The sequence below is a fragment of the Melospiza georgiana genome, chromosome 12 (genome assembly GCF_028018845.1).
Source record: "Melospiza georgiana isolate bMelGeo1 chromosome 12, bMelGeo1.pri, whole genome shotgun sequence".
Taxonomy (NCBI): Eukaryota; Metazoa; Chordata; class Aves; order Passeriformes; family Passerellidae; genus Melospiza; species Melospiza georgiana.
Window position 1 is genome coordinate 17109241 of NC_080441.1, and position 26048 is coordinate 17135288.

The window sequence follows — 26048 nt, forward strand, 5'->3', positions numbered from 1 at the left end:
CATTAAAGATGTTTTTCCTCTCTCTGTACATTTTGGTGATGCACAGACATCCTCATTGGTAATAACCTTTCCCATCTGATGGTTCACATAGCCTCAATTGAATTTGCTCCCAACAGATGATGCATCAAACACAATAACTGCAGTTTCCAAAAGGAAAAAGCAATGCCTGCCAGAGGCCCACATTACCAATTCAATTCTATCTTTCCTCTGGGCAAAGGTACAACCTAAAAACCAGAGCCATGATTAAATTATATCAGTTAAACCATTTTAAGAACCACCTTTCCTCGTTTCTGTCCCAATTATGAGCCTTAGCAGAATTAGCAACATGGACATTTATGGGTTTCATTGCAGAATAACCTAAAAGCAGCTGTTGGTCTATATTAATCATCTAACATTCATGTCCCTTGCTGACCTCATTCATAATCACTACACAAATCCCTGTTTTATTATTCCCAGAGAATTTTCTGAATCAACTGATCTGCCTAGACTGAAGCTCTGATGCTGTAAGAAGGATAATTATTAAATAGGACTTCAAAGTTTCTTAAGAATCCTGCTCTACTCAGACTAAGGTTTTGCAATGCATCTTTTGAAATAGCATTTAGCTTTGGGATAAGGTATTTCCCTAAAAACCTAAACACAAAGGCTTTAATACAATCCTTTTAAAAACCTACTTCATTCCTTTTGTAAGGACACTGGGGCTGCATATACACTTTATACACTTTGTATAAATCTCCCTATCCAAAATCACCTGTGTATTCTCAGAAACCACAAGGCTTACAAAATGACATCTTTTGCTAGAATAAGGAGAAAGAGAAGATTCTGAAATCAGATTTTTAGGGGTATTATTTTACAGGCTGCTTTCAGCCTTTATCTGGGCTCATGCTTGCAGACACCCAGTGATTTATCTGGCCATGCACAGGGGGCTGTTCAGAGCTGGCACAGCACAAGCTCACATTAAAGCTCCTCTACAGCTGAAGGGAGATGAAAAATGAGCTGTCTTGTAAATTTTGCTGCTTTTCACCAAAATTTCTGTACACAAACACCTATTTCAGGCCACAGGGAACTGCTCTGAGCTGGGTAGGACCTGCTCTGCAGGGGAAGTGCACTGCAATAGGTCCTGCAAAACCAGCTCCAGACAATGATCACACACACCCCAAATTAAACTGTACTCACATTCTGGGAAGTGTTCACCCAAGACAGCCCCATAAAACAGATGTTAACTGCTGATAAAACCAGGAGGATATTATTTTCTTTGGAGTAAAGTCAACAAGCACAGAATGTAGGAGGATGCTTTCAGAACACAGACACTAAATAAATAAACTTCTCAATTTTCTGTGATTAGAACTGTTCTTTCTACCACAGGCTGGGTTACAAAATTCATAGAAGTCTGCCAGCTTTTCAATTACTTCCATTACTACTTTTCAATTACTACTACTGTAAAATTATGTATTCTGCAAGGATGATCAGTTCACCCTGGAATATTTTACAGTCCAATATTTAGCCCATGTCAGAATAAAGCAACATTGTTGTCTATCTCCTCTGAGCTAAGGAAAAAGTTAAAACTAAGTCAGGCAAAGAAAGCCTGAATTAGGACAAATCCTGTTCTTGCCTTTTTTTCCCCCATTACTTCACAATATTGAGTTAATGGTAAAGCAGATAATCAATTAAGAGCAATAACAACTTAACTCCCTCTGCAGTGAAGCCAGCACCTGTTTTTCTCTTATTTACCAGAAATACACCAATGCACCTCCACCATCAGCCTGCCAAGAAACATACAGAATAAACCCTCCTTACATTATTTTCCTCTCTCAGAGCACAATTTCTCATGGTTTCTCACCCAAACCTTTGCCAGAAGCAGTGTTAGACTTACTTTGATGTTGTGGATGCCATTCATCTTGCCAAGGTGCTGCTCAATGCTCTGGACACAGGAACTGCAGGTCATCCCCTCCACGCCGATGGCCACAGACTTTGCCTCCATGGTGGATTCTACTCAGCTCTGCTCATTGCTGGTGGCTAAAACCCATCAGGACATCAGTTCCTACAGAATTTGAAATAAAACAGATGTAGTGGAAGGAATCCCCATGGCAGGGTTGGAGTGAGAGGAGCTTCCAGGTCCCTTCCAATCCAAACCATTCTGGGACTCAAGGGGTTAACAGAGGAACTCCTTCACCACATGTGACTCTGGTAGATGTCAAAACCTGAGCAGGTATCAACAGAATGGAAAACTCCAAGTGTTTATTCCCATGAATTCTCCAAACAGGAAAGAGTTCAGGCACCTATTATTAATTTTGGGATACACAGGAGATCATTTAATTACATGCAGCAAGCTGTGGCTCACTGGTGTGAGATATTAAATTATAGGGGAAGCAGGAGAGAGAGAGGGACAGCAGCTCTTGGAATCCTGAAACAAGAGGATGGCACATCAGACACAGCTGGTAACTCTGCTTTTCCACATCTCTCTCTCATACATTGCCCTCTGCTTGCAAAAACAAGTGATGCTGAGTTAGCCCAGGCAGCAAATCAAGGTTTTTGCCACACCTCATTCAGAAAGGTCCCATTTCTACTCCTCTGAAGAGTTTAATTACTATTTTTGCTCATAAAAACCAGCCAAGGAAAAAGAAATTTTTGAACCTAAATGAAATTTATAGAAATAACAGCTAATGGAAAGGACTTCTTTTGCCCAGTGCACAAACTGTTAAGTGACTGAGGGGGAAAGAGGGGACAAGAAGAAAACCTCCAGATTATTTTGTTAATATGCTGAAAAATGTAATGCAAGGTTTTATTGCCAGAGAGGTCAATGACCAGGGAAATGATCACAGTTAATGTTTGGCAGCAATGGAAGCAGCAGTAAAATCTGATGAGTAACTGAGGAGCTGAAGTGAAGCACAAGCCTAACTTGTTTTCTTACCCTGAGGACTTATCTTGGAAAACTCAATTACATTGATGTTAGGTAAAATAAATTTTTCCTGCTCTATGGTGACATTTCCAGGCTGTTCTCTGTTACAGAAGGCCTGGAGGGCTCTGCTTTCACTTTGAGACGTGCCACAAACCATGTAAGAACACAAGGAAGTTTCATCATTGAAACCAGTTTACCTCCCTGATGCACAAAATGAAATGTTGAACTTAATTAACAAGCACTGACAGTATAAAACTGGGAATGCTGAGATTAAATACATCTCATCCTTGCTAAGAAGAGAAATGAGACAACTCTTCCTTAGGAGTTATTACAGATCTCAACTCTCCCCTGCTCTTAAGAGCTGAGTTGCTGGAAACACTCAATATTTGTGTGTGAATTGCTACACATGACAGAAATGCAGAACTGTCACAAGAATTATCAACCAACATGAAAGTTTGTTTTAAGCAAATCTCATACAGCAGCTCTTTCTCAGGCTGATCTGCACACTCAGAGGTACAAAATACTGAAAAACCACTGAGTTACCTAAAGAAAGTCTTGCTGTCCTGCCATGCCATGGAAATGTGATGCTCTGTGCCCAAGGAATGCCCAGTGCACACCCACAAACAAGGACAGCTCTGTAACCCCACAGGCAGGGACACACCAACATTCCCACCAGCCTGAAACACCAATCATGTCACAAAAAGCATTTGAAACGTGCAGGGAGCTTTGAGAGCACAACCAGGCATGTGGGACTAAATAAAATCAGCCCAGACAGAGCAATCTGTCCTCCAGTAAGGTTTGGAGATTAAATTAAAAATTTCATTGAATTTAAAAGCATTTCAGGTACATGACCAACATGAACTGCACTGATACTGTACATGGAAAACAAAAATAAAGTAAGGGCACACTTTGGCTGTGAGCTGATGTCTGAAATAACCAAAGGTTGGCAAGATGCTGCCTTGGAGGAGAGCTGGGGTACAGCTGTGACAGAGAAAACCTGCTGAGCTCCTGCCTGCCCTCCTGGGCTTTGGTTTAAGGGACTCAAGCTGCAAGTACAATAATACCCATTTTTACAAACCCAGGATACAATGTTAAAGGTTCTCTGTTAAACAAACAGCAATCACACTCCCAGTACACTGAATAAACACTGATTACAGTAACCAGCAGCACTGCCACCAAACACCCACCAACCATTCAAACTGCTTAAATATGTAAAAATAACATTAAACTTCTTTTCACATCTATTATTATTATTACAGTTTGTATGGACAAAGTGTTTCCTCCATTTTCTCAGTCTGTTTCCTTGCCCTTCTGGTGTTTATTCATAAACACAGCATAGAAAATCCTTTCCTGGAAGAGGCTGAAATTAAAACAAAAACCATACAGGCATAAGAAAAAAATCCCTAAAATTTATTTTTCCTTTTTTACCCCTCAAGGCCCTGAAGTACCAAGACTGAAACCAGAGCTTCCCTCACTAGAATTTATCTGTTGGACCAAACTGGCTCTTCATTTTGTCCTCTGACCTTCCATTAAGGATGAGCCAGATCTCTCTGACAGGAGCATCACCCACAGATCCCCGCTGGTGGGGAAGACAACCAGTGAGGATTTTTATTTGCCTTGTTGCAGGTTGCTAACAGTTTTTATATTCATTTCAAACCACCAGTGAGGATTTTTATTTGCCTTGTTGCAGGTTGCTAACAATTTTGACACTAAGTTTAAACAACTAATGTGGATTTTTATTTGCTTTGTTGCAGGTTGCTAACAGTTTTCTTTACTAATTTTAAACAACCAATGTGGATTTTTTATTTGCTTTGTTGCAGGTTGTTAACAGTTTTTATATTAATTTTAAAAACAGGTTGTCTTATCTTTTAGAGAACATATCCAAATCTAACATTATTATTAACACTCTCCAACATTATTATTAACACTGAACTGTTAATGAGCTGTTTCTCAAACTCTGTTTCCTGTGCAGCCTTGCTGAAATTTCCAAAAGCCAAACTGTCTGGGTTTCCAGTGCTCCTGAAGCTTCAAAGAGATCTTGTTCTCAGAATGAAATGCAGAGTTATACACAGTGACTCTAAATAGACAAATCCTTTTTTCCTCCTCCTGCAAAATTCCCAGGAGAAGCAGTTAAAGCTAAATTCCATCTCAGGCTGTGTTCTACCTTGTCATATTCATTTCATTTCTGGTGTTCTGCCTCCCTTACAAGTGCTTCAAGGTTCAAAGAATTTGGCTGAAACTTGAATGAAATATTTGTTATATTTCTTCCTGAAGTCCATGACTAAGCAGACTGAAAATACCTGTTACACCAATGAATTAGGACTGGATGCACACTAAAGGTAGACAAATATTAACAATTTAATCTCAGTTCTCCTCATTTGGATTAACATTTTCCCAAGAAAATAGAAGTCAAAATACCTGCAGCATTCCATATAGTCCACATCCAACTTGTGCAAGTTAGCATGGACACATCCTTTTAATTATAATTTATTTTCTTATAGAAAAAGACTTGAAACTGAGGTGCTGAAAAGACCTGAGATGCTAAGTTGTGTATTACACAGATTTTAGAGAAAAAAATAATGCTTTTATTCTTAACCAATTGCTCCATCTATAAAACACCTTTACCATAAATTAGTAAAGAATTTCAGGAATTGACAACACAAAGAAATGGCAGTTCCCTTTAGGAGTTACCAGCTCTGAGTTTAGTTCCATTTTCTGGAAGAAAGTCAGTTAGTGCTTCTATGAAGTAAATGAAGCAATAGAAAGAGGGGATTTCTACTTCCAACAGAAATTTCTCCCTATGGACAGGAAAATTCAATAGTGATCAAGCACAAGGTGACTGAGACACTCATTCATCTCTCTAAATAGTTTTTTGGTGTGACACCAGCCACTGTCAGTAGAATATCTGAAGAAATAAGGCTTGATGAGGTTAAAGTTAAGTAATTCATAAACCCACACTACCAAAAAAAGAAAAAAAATGAACAATGCAAAGAGGAAGTGACAAGACCAGTAAAAACTCAAGAATCCCATTTAACCCTAAAAAGGCACTTTGGTGCTTCTAATATCTGAGCACACCCAGAGCAGCAGAGCTGTGTGCCCCACAGATACACTTTGTGCCAGTTTTGGGATTAGCAGGGGTGCAGCCAGGGCAGACAGATGCTTCTGGTTACCTGCACAGCTCCAGTTCTCACCAGTTTGTGATCACCCTGAATTTACAGCTGCTGAAGTCAAAAGAGGTCACAGCTTGGCAAATACCACACAAACGCCAGCAACAGAATTTCACAGGTTTAATTACAGCCTTTGGATTTTATTAAATTTTTAAATGGCCAAGTGCTACTTAGCTTCTCTATTTATGGCAGCAGAAAGCTAAATTACCTTTTACATTAAATGGAAAAAAAGGTGCCTGTCCCTAAGGAAAAGAGCAAAGGGCAGGAGAGGGAAAAAGCTGCATCATCTCACCCTTGGGCTTGAAAGGTGCTGCAGGAGATGGGTCCAACAGGGAAGAAGGAGATTTTATAGGGTACATGGGCAAACAGAGCCACTGGAAAGGTGACTGGGTAGGAGATATGGATGATAGGCCCATGGGTTGGTGAGGCTTAATCACTGAGAGAGAAACTGTGCATCTGCAATAAATGGCACAGCTACGTGACACTTGCAACAGGCTGTAATTCACGTTGCTCAAGACTTTAACAAGCCTTGCTTGGTCAGCGGAGCATGGAAATTGCTCTCAGGGAATTCATTTCTATACCAGCTGCGTGAGGAAAAAAAAAAAAGCACACATTGCAAACATTCTGCTTCATTTCTAATGAGTTTTACAATATTTGAGACAAATTCTTAGCAAATCCTTTAACTCGTTCTTGGCTTTCCTCCTGAAGTCAGGTTTTTGGAGAACATGAATGTTCCCATGGAAGAATCATAGGAAATATTATGAGTAGAATATAATTTACAACCCCTGAAGAATCAAAGGAAATATTATGAGTAGAATATAATTTACAACCCCTTGTTATGTAAGCATAGCAAGGTCAATGGGGGCTCCTCAGTCTAAGGCTCAGTCTCAAAGTACTCGGCAGAACAACGTGGAATGCATTACACAGTAAAACTGAGAAGATTAAGACAGCAAACTACATATAATGTTAGCTTTTGCTTCCCTGCTTTGCCACCTGGGAGGGAAAAAAGCTTCAGGTCTTTTCTCGACTAAGAAAATACATAATGATTATTAAATTCTAGTCAAACTCTGCTCACACAGGGCATTGTCATACACACAAAGTCCCACAACACCAAATCTTTGCCTATTTACATCCACACAATTCAACAAGTGTTTAAGTACAGAAACTCAACCTTTGCTGACTGTGCAAGAGATTTTAAGATTTTAACACTACACTACTTACATACAATTTTCAGAACATGAACAAAGGGTAGAAACAGTTAAGGTGTGTTGTTCTTGCTCATTTTTGTGAGATTTCACCCCAAACCAGCATCAACAACTACTTGCCCTTTTCTAGAATAACCACACTATGCTTTTAATAAGAAAAAGATGCTTGTGCACAGAGCCCTGCCATCATGAGGTGACATAAGGTGACAACAGAATAAACACTAAGTAAGGAGTTTCAGAGGGCCAAGCTGAGCAGCCCAGAATTGGAACAGCCACTCGGTGACTCAAGCGCTCCGAGACTTTCTCCGGCCAGTGACAGGAGCACAGGAGGGATTTTCCAAGGGAGCTCGGACCTCCTGCGTGCCGGGGCCCGAACCGCGGCTGCTCCCGGCCGAGCACACCCGCGGGTCCGGCTGCACCCCCGGGAGCCGAGCCGGGTCCGGCCCCGCTACTCCCCGGGGCAGCGGCCGAGCGGGAGCCGCCGTGCCGGCCCCGGGGCTGCCGGGACACGGAGATGCCGCCGAGGCGCTGTGGGGGTGAAGCCCCAAGGCACCCCCTGGTTGAGGACACCCTCACACACCAGGCGGGTTTTGGGCCTCGGACCCACCCGCCCCGTCCGGGGCACGCAGCCCGGCAGCCCCTCTCCGCCGGGGACACGGTGACAACGGCCCGGGGACAGCCCCGGAGCACGGGGAAGGCGGGAGCCCTCAAGGCGGGTCCGCACGCACCTGAGGCCGCGGCAGCGCCCCTGGTCTGCGCCACTGAGGGAAGCGGGAACCCCCCGAGGGTCTGCACTGCCGGGGACAGCCCCGAGGCGGCTCCGCGCCGCTGGAGGGAAACAAACAAGGCGGGAGCCCAAGGAGCGTCCGCACTGCCGGAGGGAAACAAGCAAGGCAGGATCCCGGGGCGGGTCCGCGCTGCCCGAGGAAGGAAGGGGAGCCCCGAGCGGGGCCCGCACTCACCGAGACCGCGGGCTCCGAGCGCCGCTCCCGGCCCGGCACCGCCGCGCTCTTCCGCGCCGCGCCACGTGACCGCCCTGCTCGGGCCCCGCCCACTGCCACGTGATCACCCAGTAGGCCCCGCCCACCGCCGCGTGACGCGGGCGGACACGTGACGGTGGCGGGAAAGGCGGGGCCGCAGCCGCGGTCGCGATCGCTGTCACCGTATCGCGACAGGAGCCCGCCCGCCGCACAGCCACCGCAACTCGGTGTGCTCCAAGTCCCTCCCAAGCCAAAGCAGCCTGGGATCTCTGATCATCAAACACCAGCATGAGCCGGTAACTGTTCTTCTCCCACCCCATTTCTCTGGTTACTTCTGCTGTAAACAGAAGGTAAATGCACAGACAGGGCTGGAACACCCCAAATCTGAGTCCCTTCCACCCCAAATCACTCTAATTCATTACCATTCTTATCCATAAGAACTCATTACCAAAGTCCCATTGATCCTGGGTTGCTGCCTGCTCCTATGAAGCCTCTCCAACTCAAAACTGAATTTAATTTCTTCACAATTCTCAAGGGTCTCAGGAGAAGCAGCGCACTGGCAGAAGGATTCAAGCCATAAAAATCCTTTAGTGGGGAAAAAAGGGGTCTAGACTTTGTCATTACAAGTCAGAGGTAAAGGAATGTGTGCTCTGTAGTGGGGTTGGTTCACACACACACCTGGCTAAATAAAAACTCAGTTCTGGACTTGTCCTTTATCCACCACTACAGCAATAACTGGGACTGTGTAAAATTACTTGGAGTTTTCACACTATTTCCTACACTTCAGCAGAAGCAGAGCACAGAGGAAACCTTGAAAAGCCAGACAGGTTTCTAATACATTTATTAGACCAGGAATGCCACTGTCCAAGTGGTAATCAGGGAACAAATGCCACTACAGGACCATTTCCTCAGTGAAACTCTAGACCAGTTCATTAGAAGCAGAGGCTGTTACTCTCTCCACTCACTGGGAGTGACTCTGCCAACAGGTGAAAAGCCCCACTCAACATTCAGCGATGTGAACACCTGTAAAGGGACAAAACCCAAGATTATTAACTCTGAAATCAAAGAAACATTCAGACATAGGGTTGCTTTTATTGTTTTCAGCTCTTGTTATTAGAACACAACATCTCATTAACTTTCTAATTAAAGAAGTACAGTATATTTATATTGAATGGTATTTCAATGTTTCAGTTTTCTCTTTGAAAATCTCCAACTGTAGAAGAAAGAATATGCAATATAACACCCCACCACCATGTTGGTATTTTTATCTTATAAGTTATATCTTTATCTTATAGTTATGTTTTTATCTTATAACATATCTTTATAAATTTTGCTGCTGTACCTGTAGAGGTTTGAAATCCCAAGTAAAATTAAGAACACTTCTGTTTCTGATTTTCAAATCAGGCAATACACTGATGCAGAAATTTGAGTAACAACTCAAAACCATGCTGGCAATTAAAATAACTTTCCCCTCTATCACATCACTGTTTGCTTATGCAAGAAGCTCCTAAATTCTGGCCACTGAATTTATTTCAAACAGGCAAAAGTGACACTTTTAAAGCCTGCAGCTTGAGTCACAAGGGAGTGGTGACAAAACCAACTTACATAGCCCCAGACAGCAGTGAACATGGAGGCTCCCCCGAGGAGGACCATGGTTCCATATTTATCGTGGAAGGTGGGCTCGTGCTTGCGATGAGCTCCTCTCACTGCAGTGTGCTGGATGCCACGAGCTGAGGGTGCCAACAGGTACAGAAATCAACTCAAATACATCCTCAAACCATCCCCAGTCCTCATCTCCCACCAAGAGAGAGGCAAGTGTTAGTGTTAAAAGACTAAAAATCCTGGAAAAAATATTAAATTAGATTTTGAACTCTGGTGTTACTCCAAAACACAGGATATACATAAATACTTTAATTTTTTTTTCAGCTCTCTCAATTTCTCTCTAGAAAGTTATTAAGTCTAATTCCAATAAATAAAATTCCCTATGATAACCTTTTCTTTAATATGTTTACTGTTTCTCTACTATTTTGTTTAGTGCTTAGCATTTTTAGATTTCTATATGCAAATATCTATCCTGGAAGAATGTGTACCCAGGCAATGTCAGGATGAAGCTCACCATCAAATTATGCGGTAATTCCTGCTTCATTCCCTCGGGATTTTTTTTTTTTTTTTTGAAGGGACGAGAGAAAGGAAACAGAAATAACCTTTGGGCATGAGATAAATAATAGAGAAAAAATACAAAGTGATATCTTCAAATTATGTACATTTTAAGTGTACACTATAAAAGGTAAACTTATTAAAGAGAGGGCAACAGTGAAAAATCAAAACAACAGCTACAAAAGATAGATTGCCCATTCGTTGTGCACAAAGCATTTGATGAGAGGATGATGTGTGCATAAAGATATTACAAAATAAAACCTTTCAGTCTCAGGTCAACGGTTTGCATTTTTACCCCACCGTGATTAGAGAAGATGCTGGTGATACCCATGTTACTACATCCCTCTCATGCTCTCTAAGGCTGCACAAGGCGTTTATTTAAACACAAAAAAAGCCTGAGTATCTACGGAGATACATTTATTCCAGGTGCCGGCATGGGATGAGCCCATGGTGCCGCAGGAGCAGAGAACAGACCCCGCTGGCTCGGTATCACTGAAGGGCCAACTCTAACCTTGACTTTAAAGGCTGGGTATTGACTGCCCCTTGTCACCGCACGCTACCAGGCCAGAATGTGCCTTTAGTACTAGGGAGAGAAAGCACCAAGGAAAGCAGTCCTATACCAAAAAGCAACTAGGAGATTAAAAAAGGCTGAAAGAAATTTAAAAAAGCGGGAAGCGAAGGACGCCAGAGCCGCCCGCAGCACCTGAGGTGCCCTCACGACCGTCCCCGGTGCACAGGGCTGAGGGGACAGCCCGCACAGGGGAGGGCACAAACCGGGGAGACCCCTGAGGAAGCCCCCACACCCCGAGAGCCGACCCTGCTCTTACCGACGAGGCTCTGCGCGGCCCTGGCCAGAGGGAACATGATGAGAGCCGAGCGCGTACCCTTGACGCCGGTGAAGAACAAAATGGTCGCGGCGGAAGTGGCGGCGCGGCGGGGGCCTGTGGGTAACGCCGGGCTCCTCCTCGCTGCGGCTGAGCTCCGGGACCGGGCCGGGCCGAGCTGGCCGTTCCCTGGCTGCTGTTCGCCACCTCCCGGGTACAGACGGGCTCTCTGTGATGAGGCCGAGGGTGCAGAGACACGAATTGAGCAGTGGTGACCGTACTAAGTTTGTCCCAGACAAAACCGTGATCGCAGTGTCAGGATGGCCGAGTGGTCTAAGGCGCCAGACTCAAGGCGTTCCGCGCTTTCCCATGAGCGGGGTTGGGTGTTCTGGTCTCCGTATGGAGGCGTGGGTTCGAATCCCACTTCTGACACCACTTTTTTTCCTCGCTCTGTGGCTTAATTTAAATCTGCGAAAGCGCCGAGCTGAAAAAATCTGGGATTTCAGTACAAATAGAAATCAGAAATAATTTAAAAACAAAACATGTAGCGTGATGTGAAATACAAAGCTCTTTTTCGTGTCAGATACATACAGGCAATGTGTGTATTTGTGATTGTGATGTGTGTGGAAACCGACCATGGGACAGTTATAAAGATGAATTCTAAAAAATAACTGAGGAAGAAAAGCATGGAAGAAGGCCTTTGAACCTATCCTTTGTTTGCAATTAACCTTGTTAAGTCTTAAGTTGATTTAGGAGCATTTGAATTAAAGCCTTAAGGATGTTTCTCTTTGACAGGAACTTTCTGCTTGTAATTAAGCCTGCAAAGGCAATAATGGCCTTTTGAAGTATAATTTTAAAATATTGCTTGTAGTAAGGATCTTTGAAACTATAACTTCAGAATATATAAAAAGGAAATATGCTTATCTCATGCCTCAACAAAACAGTGAAAAGCAACTTGAGAAAGGAAGATGACCATCAACTCAAGGGTTAATAGTTTTGACCAAGGGAAGCTGGACATCACTGTTATGAGATTTATAGTCCTTGCAATCAAAAAGTGGACCCACATCTGGAATCTGGACCTCACCAGCCGGGACACTTCTTTCTTCTTTAGGAAACCAAACCACAACCATCTGTGGATACTCCTTTTCTGGGATACATCCTGAGAAAAACAAAATCACAATAGTGTATAGAGTTGTGATGTAAAAATTGGGAGTAGAAAATGCTGATGAGTAAAAATTGGGAATAGAAACTGCTGAGAAAGCTGATGAGAACCCCTATAAATACCTGTAAGCCCCAACTATGGGTGTGCAGTTGGAGGGAAAACTTCCCCCACTGTACCCAGCACTGCATTGCTCATTCTTTATCATATTAATTAGTAAATTGATTGCTGCTTGAATATTGGCCTAGTCAAGCTTCTCATTTATAACAGTGAGTAAATCCTTATCCCTTCCTGGGGATTCTGCATCAGAGCCTTAACCCAGCACACACCAGCTGAGGCATTCCCCTGTGCATTTGGATTTTAACAATATCTGTAGCACACAACCCAGCAATTTATTGTGTGTGTGTATAACATGAAGAATGTATCTGAGGCAAGAGGGAAAATTTCGTCACACTGAGGGTGGCAGAGCACTGGAACAGCTGCCTAGGCAAGGTGTGGAATCCCCCTCTTTGGAGACACTCAAAATCCCATATGCAAGCATTTGTGCTGTTTCAAAATGTGGAATATGTAAGATTTTCTTAAGAGAGGATGTTCTTTGATGTTTGATCTTTGTGTACTTTCTAGCCTAATCAACAAGGAAGGAGATTTAATCCATGAAACAGCAGGTATGAAGCTCTAAGTGATATCCAGATGTTGGAAAAAAAATTACTTTTTGGTAGAACTGCCTTGTTAAGGTTTAGGGCTTGACATGCTCCAATTACCTCAGGCGTAGGGGGAGCTTAACAAAGCTTGGGAAGGAGGATGTGCCACTGATTGCAGACACAAAGAATGCAGAATTTATGGCCCACAAGGACGTTTTGCAGCACTCCTACGATAAGGAAGACACTAACAAAGCCAACTCAGCAACTGGGCTGAAATCAATTCCAACTGAAAGGGAATTTCAACAGGGGCAGATCACGACCACCAACCCACTGAGCAAAAAGAAGAGAAAGTCACAACCTGCACACTAATTAGTATGGGAAGCAAAGAGAAGCATTGACTAACATTTTATAAATGAGAAGCTTGACTAGGCCAATATTCAAGCAGCAATCAATTTATTAATATGGTAAAGTATGAGCAATACTGTGCTGGGCACAGTGGGGGAAGTTCTATTCCCAATTTTTATGTCACAATTCTATACACTATTGTGATTTAGTTTTTCTCAGGATGTATCCCAGAAAAGGAGTGTCCCCAGATGGTGAGGTCCAGATTCCAGATGTGGGTCCACCTTTTGATTGCAAGGACTGTAAATCTCATAACAGTGATGTCCAGCTTCCCTTGGTCCAAACTATTAATCCTTGAGTTGATGTTCATCTTCCTTTCTCAAGCTGCTTTTCACTGTTTTGCTAAGGCATGAGATAAGCATGTTTCCTTTATATATATTCCAAAACTATAGTTTCAAGGATACCAGCAATATTCTAAAATTATACTTCAAAAGGCCATTATTGCAAAACTCTTTAAGGCTTAGCTACAAGCAGAAAGTTCCTGTCAAAAAGCAACATCCTTAAAGCTTTAATTCAAATGCTCCTAAATCAACTTAAGACTTATAAAGGTTAATTGCAAAGGATAGGTTCAAAGGCCTTCTTCCATGCTTTACTTTCTCAGTTATTTATTAGAATTCATCTTTATAACTGTCCCATGGCGGTTTCCACACATATCACAATCACAAACACACACTGCCTCTATGTACCTGACACCAAACACAGCTTTGTATTTCACAAATAGAAGATAGAATACTAATTAATGAGAGAACTGCATTATTACATTACCCAGTGAACACAAATTCCTATAAACAGTAAAAAGTTTTGAGAGCTGGCGTGCTTGATTTGTGGAATACCACTAAGCACTCAAGGCTAGCACAACTTATATAAATCAATCTCTCTCTGAGTGTGTAATTACTGGCTTGCTGCACACCGGGCAGCGAATCCGGTATCTTAGCGGGCAACACTGTCACCTGCCGGGAGCCCCTGTCTCGGGTGAGCTGCAGAGGTGCCTTTGAGCCGCAGGGTTCTGTGATGCGGCTGAGGGATCCCCTCGGCTGCCATCACCTCCGGGGCTCCCGCCACACTTTCCTCCCTCAGGGACCGCTCCGCCCCTCCCTCAGGGCTCGCCCCGCCCACCCCTCGGGGCTCCACCAATGGCACGGCTCCAGCTCGCCGCGCTCCCACAGGCCCAGCCAATCGGAGGCCGGCAAGGACTCTCGTGCCGGCACCTCCGCCAATCGGCGTCTGGTAGGCGGGGCCTCGCCGCCGGCGGGGCGGGGCGGGCGAAGCGGGGCGGCCATGGCGGCGCTGCCGGTGCCGCTGCTGGCGCTGGCGCTGCTGCTGCTGGCGGGATATGGCGGGCCCGGAGCCGCGGGGCAGAGGCGGAAGGAGGTGAGGCTGGCCCGGAGCCCCCGCGCTGTGCCGGGCCGGGTTCTCTGTGAGCGGGGTGAGGGCAGGACCGGCCAGGGCCCGGCGGGGTGGCCTGGCCTCGCCTCACCCCGGGTCCCGGCCCTGAGGGAGCCCGCAGGGAGGGAAGGGCCTCGGTCCCAGGTTCTTCATTTCTTGTTAGGAGCACTGTACGAGTGTTGTCTTCCTAGGGTATGGGATTTACGGGGGGAAGGACGTGTGGTCTTTGGTTTTAGTCGCTAATGTGCAACTTAATTCCACTCACTTGAGCTGCAGGGTTTAGAAAAATCCTCCTATATAAGTGTCAGTTGTATGTCAGAGAACAAAATTTTTAAAATTATTATTATTATTGTCATGGCGAGATTCTTGGGGCTGCTCTGTGCACGGTCAGGAATTGGACTTTGATGCTCCTACTGGCTCCCTTCCAATTCAGGATATATTATGATCATTTCCTGTAACTTATTTATCTAAATAAGGCTATTAATGAGTAGAGAAGTGCTTTATGATAAATGTAACATTTGTGAGTTTGTCAAACTAATGCCTCTTCTTATAATCTTATAGAATTGATTGTCTCCTGTTTAAGGAATATTTTAGTGTTGAGCACTCCTGAGTTTTTCAAATGTTTTCTGAATTATGGTTCTTTTTTTCCACCAGTGCTGAAAACGAGAGGTTGAGATTGGTTCTATCTCTGGTGGAACAATTTTTGAAAGCTGAAAGAGTTTGATGCTTAGTATGGCAAAAAGGCTGTGGAGGGGATGGAGGTGGTTGGCACACTTGAAAGAAATCCTACAGCTACAGTGAGAAGGGGCTGCTGAGCTGAGGGTCTTCACCAGCCTGGCCATGCTGAGTGCTTGAAGCTCTGTGTGTTACTGGGTGGTTGAAGTTGATAAATTATTTTAACATGACTGTCAAAAGCTTCTGTAGCCTTGCAGAATCTTACTGAGGTATCACATCACCCGGGCAGCATTATGGAAAGCAGTGCAGATATTTGTTGCATCAAATATAAAAATTTCTAAGACTGTCCTGTGAGACTGGGAAAAAAACCAACCAAACAACCCAGCAATTGCTCTGACTTGATTTTCAGATGGTGCTGTCAGAAAAAGTGAACCAGCTGATGGAGTGGACCAGCAAGAGATCCGTGATCCGAATGAACGGAGACAAATTCCGGCGCCTGGTGAAGGCCCCTCCCAGGAACTACTCAGTGATTGTGATGTTCACTGCCCTGCAGCCTCACAGGCAGTGTGTTGTGTGCAAGTATGAGCTCCTTTAGTCCTGCATTAGAACCTGAAAGTCATCTGATCTTTGTAGGACACTAAATTTAAGAACAGGTTTGCGCTTTGACACAGGTGGGAGGAATGAACATGGGCAAGTTACAGTAGGATTGGCTTTGCAATTTAATGTGTGGGATGTGTGTGTAATGTGTTTGTGAGGAAACATAATCCTCTGATTTATCTCCCTCCTAATATAATCCCTGCTTTGCAGAAACAGTGTTTACTCTGGAGAAAGACACAGTGAAAACTCAACTTTCCAAGCATAAGCTGCTGAAGAAATGTTTGTAGAATTATTGCTGGCCATGCAGCTTAAATGTGGTTCTTAATTAATATATTGCTTGACACTTAATTACAATTCCAATATCCTGGATCCTTAACTATATTTTAGCTTTTCTGTATTAATCTGGAGGTGGCAGAGGTCTGTAAGGGTGATTTTTATACCTAGAAAGGGCACACCTGGCCACATTTGGGTACTCTGTGGACTGGCAAATCATGAGCAGCTGAGTTCCAGTTCATCTTTCATTTAGAAAGCTTGTGTTTGTGGACTCAACAAATCTTGCCCTTCCTTTTAAAAAAGCAGATGGAAATGCTTCCCCTGATGGTAGATGAGTGTCTGTGCTTAAATGATTTCATTAACACTTAAACTTTCTTTTGAGCCCCAGAAAATGAATGGGGTGGGAGGCACCCATGGATGGGGTGGGTGGGCACAGCTCCCTCAGCTGCTTTACAGCCTGCACAGCTGCAGTGGACAAACCCATGACACAGCCTCTCACTTGGTGTTTTCCAGGCAAGCTGATGAGGAATACCAGATTCTGGCAAACTCCTGGAGGTATTCCAGTGCATTCACCAACAGGATTTTTTTTGCTATGGTAGATTTTGACGAAGGCTCAGATGTCTTTCAGATGGTAATGTCTTTTTCTGTTTTTAGTTTGGGTTTTGGGAAAGAAAGTAAAATGTTAAATAATTTAGTGTAACAGTGAACAAAGGAATGAAAAGATAAAAGCTGTCACTCCTGAAAGAAAGATGGCCATAGCATGTTGGTAAGAGTATTAACAGAACTGACAGATGTGGAATAGGTACAAGGAGTGAATTGGTTTCTTTGAGTTTTTTCCCTGGGTTTGTCTCCTGTAATAACTTATGGTGTAGTTCTTAATGGAATTATTCTGTGGTACATGAAGAGACAAGATGGAAAGCACTGATGTCATTAGAAGCAGCTATTACAATTTTTAGATTACTAGAGAATGATAAATTAGTCTTTTGGTATTTCTTTTCAAGCACCCAGCCATTTTTCTCTTCTGTTATCATTGTGTGACCACATTTTTTTTTGTTCTCCAGCTGTGAGAACATTCCATGTACACTTGGAATTGTAGGTCACATTAATAGTTCATTACAGTCTTGCAGATGTTAACTTTTTTTTTTAAGAGGTACTAATCTCTATTTAACAGCCACACAGTTTAAGCAGTGATACTTTATTAAATGGAAGCTTTTGAACCGGGGAGTTGAAGAGAGATGTCTTTTTATTACTCTTGTTAATTTTTTCCTTAGTGTTACATTAAAAATGCATTCATCAAGCTATGGCCTTCCTAGAATGCCATATTTTAGAATTGTAGATTGTTATTTTGGAGGTTTTTTTATCAAAAGTAGGGTTTGGAGACAAAACAGATTCAAAAAAATGTGCCTGAAATACAGAAATGCAAGATGTGCGCTGCCTACTGTTTTTTTTAAAAAAGTCACAGCCAAGGAGTTAGCTTTGCTGATTCAGTAACAACATTGCAAGCCAGAAATGGCACAGAATTGTGTCATTAAATAGTCCTTTCATAGGCTGTATCCTGTGTGAACTCTCCCTGCAGCTGAACATGAACTCTGCCCCCACTTTCATCAACTTCCCCGCCAAGGGGAAGCCCAAGCGCGGGGACACCTACGAGCTGCAGGTGCGCGGCTTCGCGGCGGAGCAGCTGGCACGCTGGGTGGCCGACAGGACAGACGTCCACGTGAGTGCAGACAGCTGGGCAGGGCCAGCCCCCCTTCCCTGAGCAGGGCCAGCACCCCTTCCCTGTGCAGGGCCGGCACCCCTTCCCTGTGCAGGGCCAGCCCCCCTTCCCTGAGCAGGGCCAGCCCCCCTTCCCTGTGCAGGGCCAGCCCCCCTTCCCTGAGCAGGGCCAGGACCCCTTCCCTGTGCAGGGCTGGCACCCCTTCCCTGTGCAGGGCTGGCACCCCTTCCCTGTGCAGGGCCAGGACCCCTTCCCTGTGCAGGGCCAGGACCCCTTCCCTGAGCAGGGCCAGGACCCCTTCCCTCAGCACTCCTTCCCTCATCACCCTTTCCCTCAGCACTCCCTGTGCAGGGCCAGCACCCCTTCCCTGAGCAGGGCCAGCACTCCTTCCCTCAGCACTCCTTCCCTCATCACCCTTTCCCTCAGCACTCCCTGTGCAGGGCCAGCACCCCTTCCCTCAGCACTCCTTGTGCAGGGCCACCCCTTTCCTCAGCACCCCCTTTCCTCAGCATCCCTTCCCTCTGCACCCCCTGTGCAGGGCCAGTACCCCTTCCCTCAGCACTCCTTCCCTCATCATTCCTTGTACAGGGCCAGCACACCTCTTTCAGCACCTCCTGTACAGATCCAGCACCTCATGTGCAGGGCCAGCACTCCTTCCCTCAGCACTCCTTCCCTCATCACCCTTTCCCTCAGCACTCCTCTGCAGGACCAGCATCCCTTCCCTCAGCACTCCTTCCCTCAGGATCCCCTGTGCAAGGCTAGCACCCCCTTCCCTCAGCACCCCTTCCCTCTACGCCCCCTGTGCAACACCAGCACCCCTTGCCTCAGCACCCCTGTGCAGGGCCAGCACCCCTTCCTTCAGTACCCATTTCCTCTGCCCCCCCTGTGCAGGGCCAGAACCCCTTCCCTCAGCTCTCCTTGTGCAGGGCCAGCACCCCCTTTCCTCAGCACCCCTTCCCTCATCACCCCTTCCCTCAGCACCCCTGTGCAGGGCCAGCACCCCCTTCCCTCAGCACCCCTGTGCAGGGCCAGCTGGGGATCATCACTTGTGCTCTGTGCCTCCTGAGCAGCTCTAAAGAGCTCATCTACAAAATCTAGTTCAGACTCACGACTGCATCTTTGAATTTCCTCACAGCCTCTGTGCTGGTATTTTGTGTAATGCTGATTTGAGAAGATGGTAAAACTCATGTCCTTCCTTCTTGCTCTCTGCTCCTGTGGATGAAAAATAAAACAATCTCTAAATTATTGAACAGGGTAAAGTTGTGTAAAACTGAAGTTACAGTACTGATGGAAGAAGCATTGCTTACCTCCTGAGTCAGATTTATTACCTAGAGAAAACGTGTGTGCCATAGTTTTTCCACTCAATGTGTTGTGGGGTTTTTCAGCAGGAGTGCAGGTATGATGTCTGATCCTGCTGAGAGAAAATAATTGCACTGTCCTCCACTCAGATCCGTGTGATGAGGCCCCCAAACTATGCTGGACCCTTGATGCTGGGGCTGCTGCTGGCTGTCATTGGAGGCCTCGTGTATTTGCGGGGCAGCAATCTGGATTTTCTCTACAACAAAACTGGCTGGGCCTTTGCTGCTCTGGTGAGTCACCAGGACTTTTGTTTCCCTGTAACACTGACTTTTGTAGCAGTTCAAGTTTTCAAAAGCTTCTGTATTCCAAAATTCTTAAAACTGGTTGAGGAAAAGGGAAATGAGGTACAGTTAGTTTTGCTTTTTCATAGATTGATAATATAATATGATCTTAGTCCCTTCAGCTCACTGAATGCTTGATTAGATGCCTTTTGAACAAAGATAATGTGGGACAATCCTTAGCCTGTACATTTTGGTATGAAGTGAAAAGATATTAGGTTAAATTAAAAATAAAAGAGAATCCTTATTAAACAGCATTTCTTCTTTCCTTTTCAGTGTTTTGTGTTAGCAATGACATCAGGCCAGATGTGGAACCACATCAGAGGCCCCCCCTATGCTCATAAGAATCCCCATACAGGACAAGTGGTGAGTGTTGCCTTCATTTTCTTTTCTGCATTTCTGTTGAATTTCTGCAGAATAAGGGTGATACAAAGAGACAAACCAGAGTGCAAATTCTGCTTTTGGCTTCTCTTTGTGAGTGAGACCAGCCTCTCCTGCAGTGAGCAAGGCAAATCAACATGTCTTGCCCATGTGTTGTGTCTCCAATGGTGAGGGGATGTGATAGTTCTAAATTGCTTACAGCACAATGAAAGTATTTATAGGTTCAGTCTTAGATGCTAAAATTCCTGTTGCTGAGCCTGGCAATTATGTTTTAACCTGGTCTTGTTAACTCACCCACTCATCTCATGACTTCCATGTAAAACCATTTTCCTCAAGATTATTGAGCTAAATTAATATCTAGTGACCACAGATTTATGAAGTCTCTTTCTTGGGAAAAATGTCTTTAACATTATTTGAAGTATATAGCTCTGTTCATAACATAGAGTGAGATGCACTGTGAAAGTAGTCCCAGTGTTCTGAGAGCATTGCATCTGCTCGGGGCTTACACATCACATACTGGCATTTTTCATGTTTTTACTCAGGGAATTTATTTGGAATTAATTTGGTGAAATGTCCTTTTGTGCATGGTTAGATGGGTCAGACCCTCTGTATTCTTCTGTAGAAAATAGATAAAACTTTTTTTTCGTACTTAGAAACGACATCACAGCTATAATAGGGTGTCCTTTAGGGATTGAAAAATGGTATTGTTCCACAAATTTCAATTTTTCTGTTAACCCAGAAGTGAAAGATTCCAAGTGCATGGTTCTGGAGCCAAGTGAGTCAGGTTCACACAGAGATTGAAGGGATTGCCCCTAAGCTAAGCAGCAGTGTACTCAACCTAAGAATCTCAGTCAGGGAATGGATCAGATTTGGATCACACTGGGATGCAGGAGGGACTAATCTTGTGGTTTTTCACATTCCAGCCTGGTTGGATTGTGAATCTGAACCACAAAGGTTGTACCTGCTCTTCCACTTGCTGTAATCTGAATGAGGCTGATTGTGCAGGGTAATAGAAGAAGGATCTTTGCTTCTGTTGCAGCTCCCCCAAAAATCAGTGATCAACAGCTGAAATTGTTCGTGCTCCAACTTCTGCTCTCTCCTGAAAAAAAACAACAAAACAATGCAAACCCCAGTTCCAGCTCTGCAGCTGTTGTTAATCATGTCAAAGTTGTCTCCAGTCTTTTCTAAATCTAATTACTCTTTGTCTCTTACAGAATTATATCCATGGAAGCAGCCAAGCCCAGTTTGTGGCAGAAACACATATAGTTCTGCTCTTCAGTATCCTTCCTGAGAGAGGCTTGGGGTTGGTGACAGATTTTTGGTCAGCAAATGCTGCTGCCTTTTCTGTGGTGCTTTGTCATGGTTTAATTGCCACCTAACACTGATGCAGAAGCTTGTAAAACCTTTCTGCCCTGCCAACTGTGCTTTTCTTTTAAGTTGAATGGAAAAATATTTACTGCTTTCTCACCTTCTTATTTAAGTACCAAGCTGACTACATCACTAAAATTGTGGATCTCTTTGGAATCAGAAGATTCTCCAGGATACTCCCTGTTCCTCTGTGCATGTTTCTTTTCAGTGTCACCTATTTCTTGCTTTGGAGTTGAATTAATTCCTCTGTCACTGATCTTTTATTTCTTTGCTTACCTTCTTATAATCTTACCATTTGTTCCTACTAATGGTGCAGGATTTTGCCATGCTGTCAAGAAAGGAAAGTGGAAATTTTCAGATTGAGAGCTTTTACTTTACTCATTTGTACCAAAAATGCTTCTTTGGGGTCTTAAGAATACTTTACAATTCAATGTTCTGGTTTTCTATTCCCACATGTATGTCTTTGATCCACCATTTGCAACTTTGGTCATTTCGGGAGCCTTTCTTCTGTGTCTTGTCACCTGTATCAGCATTCCTTTACTTTTTATTCAGGATTTCTTCTATTTAATTTTTTTAATTTAAAACAAGGACTTAGATGATAACTTCTGATCTTTTTTTATTACTGTATTTTTGATCCACTTGGTCAAATTCAAAGTAGAAACTTTTTTGTTGATATTTATTTGTGTTATTGCTGTCCATCAGACCCAACCCACCCATTGCTGGAGACATTTTCAATCATTAAATTTGGTGAGGTTTCTGTGGGTTCAGGAAACTTTCCTGCTGTGCTGAAGGTGGGCTGTGTCTGAAATGGAAAGATTCTTGATGGTCCTGATGCAGTCAATGATAAGAATTTTTCCTTTCAGGAGACTTGGGACTGGCCATTAGTAGTGAAATGGAATGAAATCTTTGGCATTTCTGTCTTTCATTCCACTGGATTCACTACTTTGCTTTACAAGGATTCATTCTTGGCAAACATTAGGCCTTTTGTGTTGTCTGTGCTTCTTTCATTTTACAATCTTCTTGTTTTATTTTAATTTGAAGAATTAGAAACGAAATATTGCCACTTGAAAGACAGCCTTGGATGTTGGATTAAATACTGCATGTGTTTTGTTTGTTCTCTTGGCTGAGTGAATGCAGAAGCTGAATTCCTTTGGGGATTTTCCAGTGGAGAACAGCAGTAGGAGTGAACCAAGCTCTCTGGGAAGGAATGCTGCTGCATTACAAGCTGAGATAATAAATGCATGGTTTTCATTTTGCCTGAAGACTTTCCAGTTTATATTTTAAGCTTTGCATTTATTTTCTCCTAAAAGCTGATGTTATGAATGTCTTTCAGTTGTTCCTTTTTTTCCCTCATATTTGCTAATTTGGCTGGGAAGTGTTTGATTTTTCCAGTGAGTTTTAATGCCCCAGGTATGGTGTGGGAGCTGAATTTAGGGGATTAGGAGTGTTGTTTTGAGTCTCTTCTACTTTGTTGTTAGCCTTAAACAGCATTTGTAGATGGTGGAGTTACTTTAGGAATGGTCCTTCTCCATGAAGCTGCTACTTCTGACATGGATGTGGGGAAAAGAAAAAGTAAGTACTGACAGTTTGCTCTCTGAACAAAGGCATAGTGAAGGTGTTTGATACACCCTGATTTAACAGAAATGCTTTTGCACTGGGGGGTTTTGTTCTCTCCCCACCTCTAAGCTGACAGAACCATTTGGATTTTTGACAGTTTTTGGAGTTGCTTAGCAAACTGCACAATAAATCCTTTTGGCAGATGGAGAGAGATAAAGATGCTTTGCAGTGTTTTGCTAGTAGGGAGGAGAAGGGACTTTTTCTCGAAGCATTTATATAAAATTGATGTAAAATTGGTGTTAATTCATATTTCTCAATGACACCAGTAGAGCCCTCATCTGACCAAATCTGTAAACATTGCAGAAGGCTTTGGAAAGCTGAGTCCCTGAGGTGTTTGCAGGGGCAGCTGCCCCATCTCAGCCTCTCCCTGTGCATCTCTTGCAGTTATGTGCATTGCTGGCATTGGCTTGGTGGTGCTGTTCTTCAGCTGGCTGCTGTCTGTCTTCAGGTCCAAGTACCATGGCTACCCCTACAGGTAAGGCAGCCTGGGCCCTGCAGCCCCTGCAGCTCTGCTGCCTCATTTGGCAGGAAATACTCCTCTGAAAATGCTCCACTGGCTTCTCAGAGTAGCAATATTTGTTGATAAAATCAGCAGAAATGAGTGTTTCATGGATATCATGATTTTTCAATCTAACCAAAGCAAACCCTACTTTTCATGTCATTGCATGTTATAAAATAGTTGTATTTTCAGAATATCTCAGCCAGTTTATACTCCCAACAAATGTTTTTTTCTGTCTTCCATATTCATAAATCTTCATTATTAATCCTTCTTTGTGAGAACAGGGAGGATGCCTGATGCTTTAAAGCTGCCTTCATTTGGGGATTGCTTGTGTAAGGAGTCCAATACTGTTAGTTGACCACTTCTATGAATGTCTGACTAGTACAGACACACACACCTTGGGTCTAATTTCTACCTCTTATGCATTTTGAAGCAATAAGTACATGTTAAAGCACCAGTTTCTAATGATTTCACCATCTGCAATGAGCTGAATTTGTCTATAAAGCTAAACCCACAGACAGATATTATGCCTTCTCTATGAGAAATGTGTTCTCATTTAAAAATATCTAAATAATAAAACCTGATATTTTATGAAGGCTTTTCTCAAGAGCAAAAGACAGCTGAAATTATTCCCTGTTTAATAATTGCTCAGCTTTTATTCTGGTTTCTGCAATGGTCTTAGGTACCCTTGCTGACTTTATTGAAGGGAAGATGTGGTTGTCTTTGGTTTTGAGTTATTAGAAACTCATTTTTAAGTGAGTTTTTTTTGACAATTTTTGTTGTAGCAGCATCAGGCCCATTTCTCACTCTGATTTTCTTGGTATTTATAAAAGCTAAGTGGAATCTTGCACAGCTTTGTTTCTTACACAATTAATAAGAATGTTTGTTATTTTGCTCTTTGCAGTTTCCTAATGAGCTAAAGGATTGCAGTCTGTAACATCAGGAAGGTGCTGGCTCTGAACTTGGATGTGGTGGGATGAGGAGCTCAACGTGTGTGGTTTGTGCTACCTCTGCTGACACTGAGACAGTTAAACACTGAACCAAAGACAATGTAGTGCCTTAAATACAGCAAGCAGTTTGCTCTGAAGGACAGAGTGTTAAGATGCAATCTCTCTTTCATAAGCTTTACATCTTCTTAAGCAACTCTACTTCTAGCAAAATTCAGAACATAATGCTTAAAACTACATTTCCATGGACTAACTAGAAATGGTACTTTCAATTCACTTGGATAATTTGTTTACCATGGTTTTTTTTTCCCTTGAATTATCCCCTTATTTCCTGTTTGTGCATAGCAGGTGACAGCAGCTTCTCTGTCATGCCTTTTCATGGTTGAGGAAACAGCTTCATGTACCTGGAAATCTTTTCCTTCAGCCTGTGTGCAACCCTTGGAGCATGCTCCAGGTTCCAGTGTGGAATGTGCAAATCCTAGAGCTGTGTCTCATTTTTGAGAAGAGTTCTCAACTGCTGTATGATGCAAGAGGTTGTTTCACAGATGAAGGGGGAGTTTTCAACATGTTGAACAGTTATTCATTAGTTAATTTTTTCTTTGCCAAATGCTGAAACTGCAATGTTTTAAGTTGTAAACTTCACTCAAAGCTGGAAAAGAAATTCTTAGACTGGCCAACACACACACTCTTAAAAATATGAACTGAAAGTAAAAATGTAACTCTGTATGTGTTGCATGAATTCAAAATTGCTAGTTGGCCTTCTGGTTACTGCCCAGAGCCCTGGCAAACCAACAGATGCCAGATTTGTGGTCACTATATAAGTTCATGCATTCTCCACTTGTTTTCTCCACATTTTTATCCTTTGGGCAGAGATGTCTGCTCCTGGGATAAATGTTGTTACCCCAGGACACACTTGATAGCCTTACAACTGAATGCATGTGCTGCTTGCTCTCCCCTTTTGTTCTCTCATCTCACAAAGATACTTTGCCTTAAGAATTCTTGAGTGGAAGACCTTGTGCCTCAGCAAGAACTGTTGTGCAATTCAGCAGTTGTACTACAGGAAATCTTTGCAGCCTGATTCAGTAACACTTCCTTCCGTAGGCTCTGCTGCCCTTAGAGGTTCATAGGCAGAGAGAGGCTTTTGTCTCCTGCTTCTGCCTCTCCTCTCAAGGGGTCACAGAATCTGCATGTTGGAAATTGAATCTCAGAAGGGATTGTATCACTCCAAGCAGAATGTTATTCTTATGCAGTTTTGCTGAATTAATACACATCTCAAAGTGCCTTAACGTTGCTAATTTTGTTGTTTGATGTTTCAACTGTTGAGATGCATTTTTTATGCCATACAGAACGATGAGCCTTAGTGGAACGGATAAATTGTGTGCCTGACTGGATTTTGGACAAGTTTCAATAAAACTTTTTAGTCTAATCCATGCTCCTGTGTCTTTTGAACTTTGACATAAAACAAGCCAACCTCTTTTCTTCCACTGTTGTTTCAACATGTTAATCACAGTATAGAGAGT

General features: G+C 43.4%; 3 protein-coding genes and 1 non-coding gene across 4 annotated transcripts in view; 2 read left to right on the forward strand and 2 right to left on the reverse strand.

The window, feature by feature from the left end:
* ATP7A (ATPase copper transporting alpha) overlaps window positions 1-8318 on the reverse strand; it is a 31327-nt gene extending 23009 nt beyond the window's left edge. Inside the window, exons 1-2 of the mRNA XM_058032595.1 lie at window positions 8231-8318; window positions 1871-2038 (exon numbers count right to left, since the gene is read on the reverse strand). Coding sequence (XP_057888578.1) covers window positions 1871-1978 — 108 coding nt within the window. The 5' untranslated portion in view covers window positions 1979-2038; window positions 8231-8318. The remainder of the gene's footprint in view (window positions 1-1870; window positions 2039-8230) is intronic.
* Window positions 8319-9072: 754 nt separating this feature from the next.
* LOC131088642 (cytochrome c oxidase subunit 7B, mitochondrial) lies at window positions 9073-11368 on the reverse strand. The gene is made up of 3 exons (XM_058032873.1): window positions 11233-11368; window positions 9854-9978; window positions 9073-9271 (listed from the first exon to the last, which is right to left on the reverse strand). The coding sequence occupies exons 1-3, from the start codon at window positions 11267-11269 to the stop codon at window positions 9197-9199; spliced, it is 237 nt and encodes a 78-aa protein (XP_057888856.1). The 5' UTR covers window positions 11270-11368; the 3' UTR covers window positions 9073-9196.
* A 175-nt stretch (window positions 11369-11543) lies between these two features.
* Window positions 11544-11661, forward strand: TRNAL-CAA (transfer RNA leucine (anticodon CAA)). The gene is made up of 2 exons: window positions 11544-11581; window positions 11616-11661. It is a non-coding gene; the product is annotated as a tRNA-Leu (tRNA).
* Window positions 11662-14700: 3039 nt separating this feature from the next.
* MAGT1 (magnesium transporter 1) lies at window positions 14701-25954 on the forward strand. The gene is made up of 10 exons (XM_058032560.1): window positions 14701-14802; window positions 15902-16071; window positions 16876-16993; window positions 17939-18079; window positions 19528-19668; window positions 19993-20082; window positions 21312-21375; window positions 22963-23037; window positions 23467-23557; window positions 24486-25954. The coding sequence occupies exons 1-10, from the start codon at window positions 14710-14712 to the stop codon at window positions 24499-24501; spliced, it is 999 nt and encodes a 332-aa protein (XP_057888543.1). The 5' UTR covers window positions 14701-14709; the 3' UTR covers window positions 24502-25954.
* The last annotated feature ends 94 nt before the right edge of the window (window positions 25955-26048 follow it).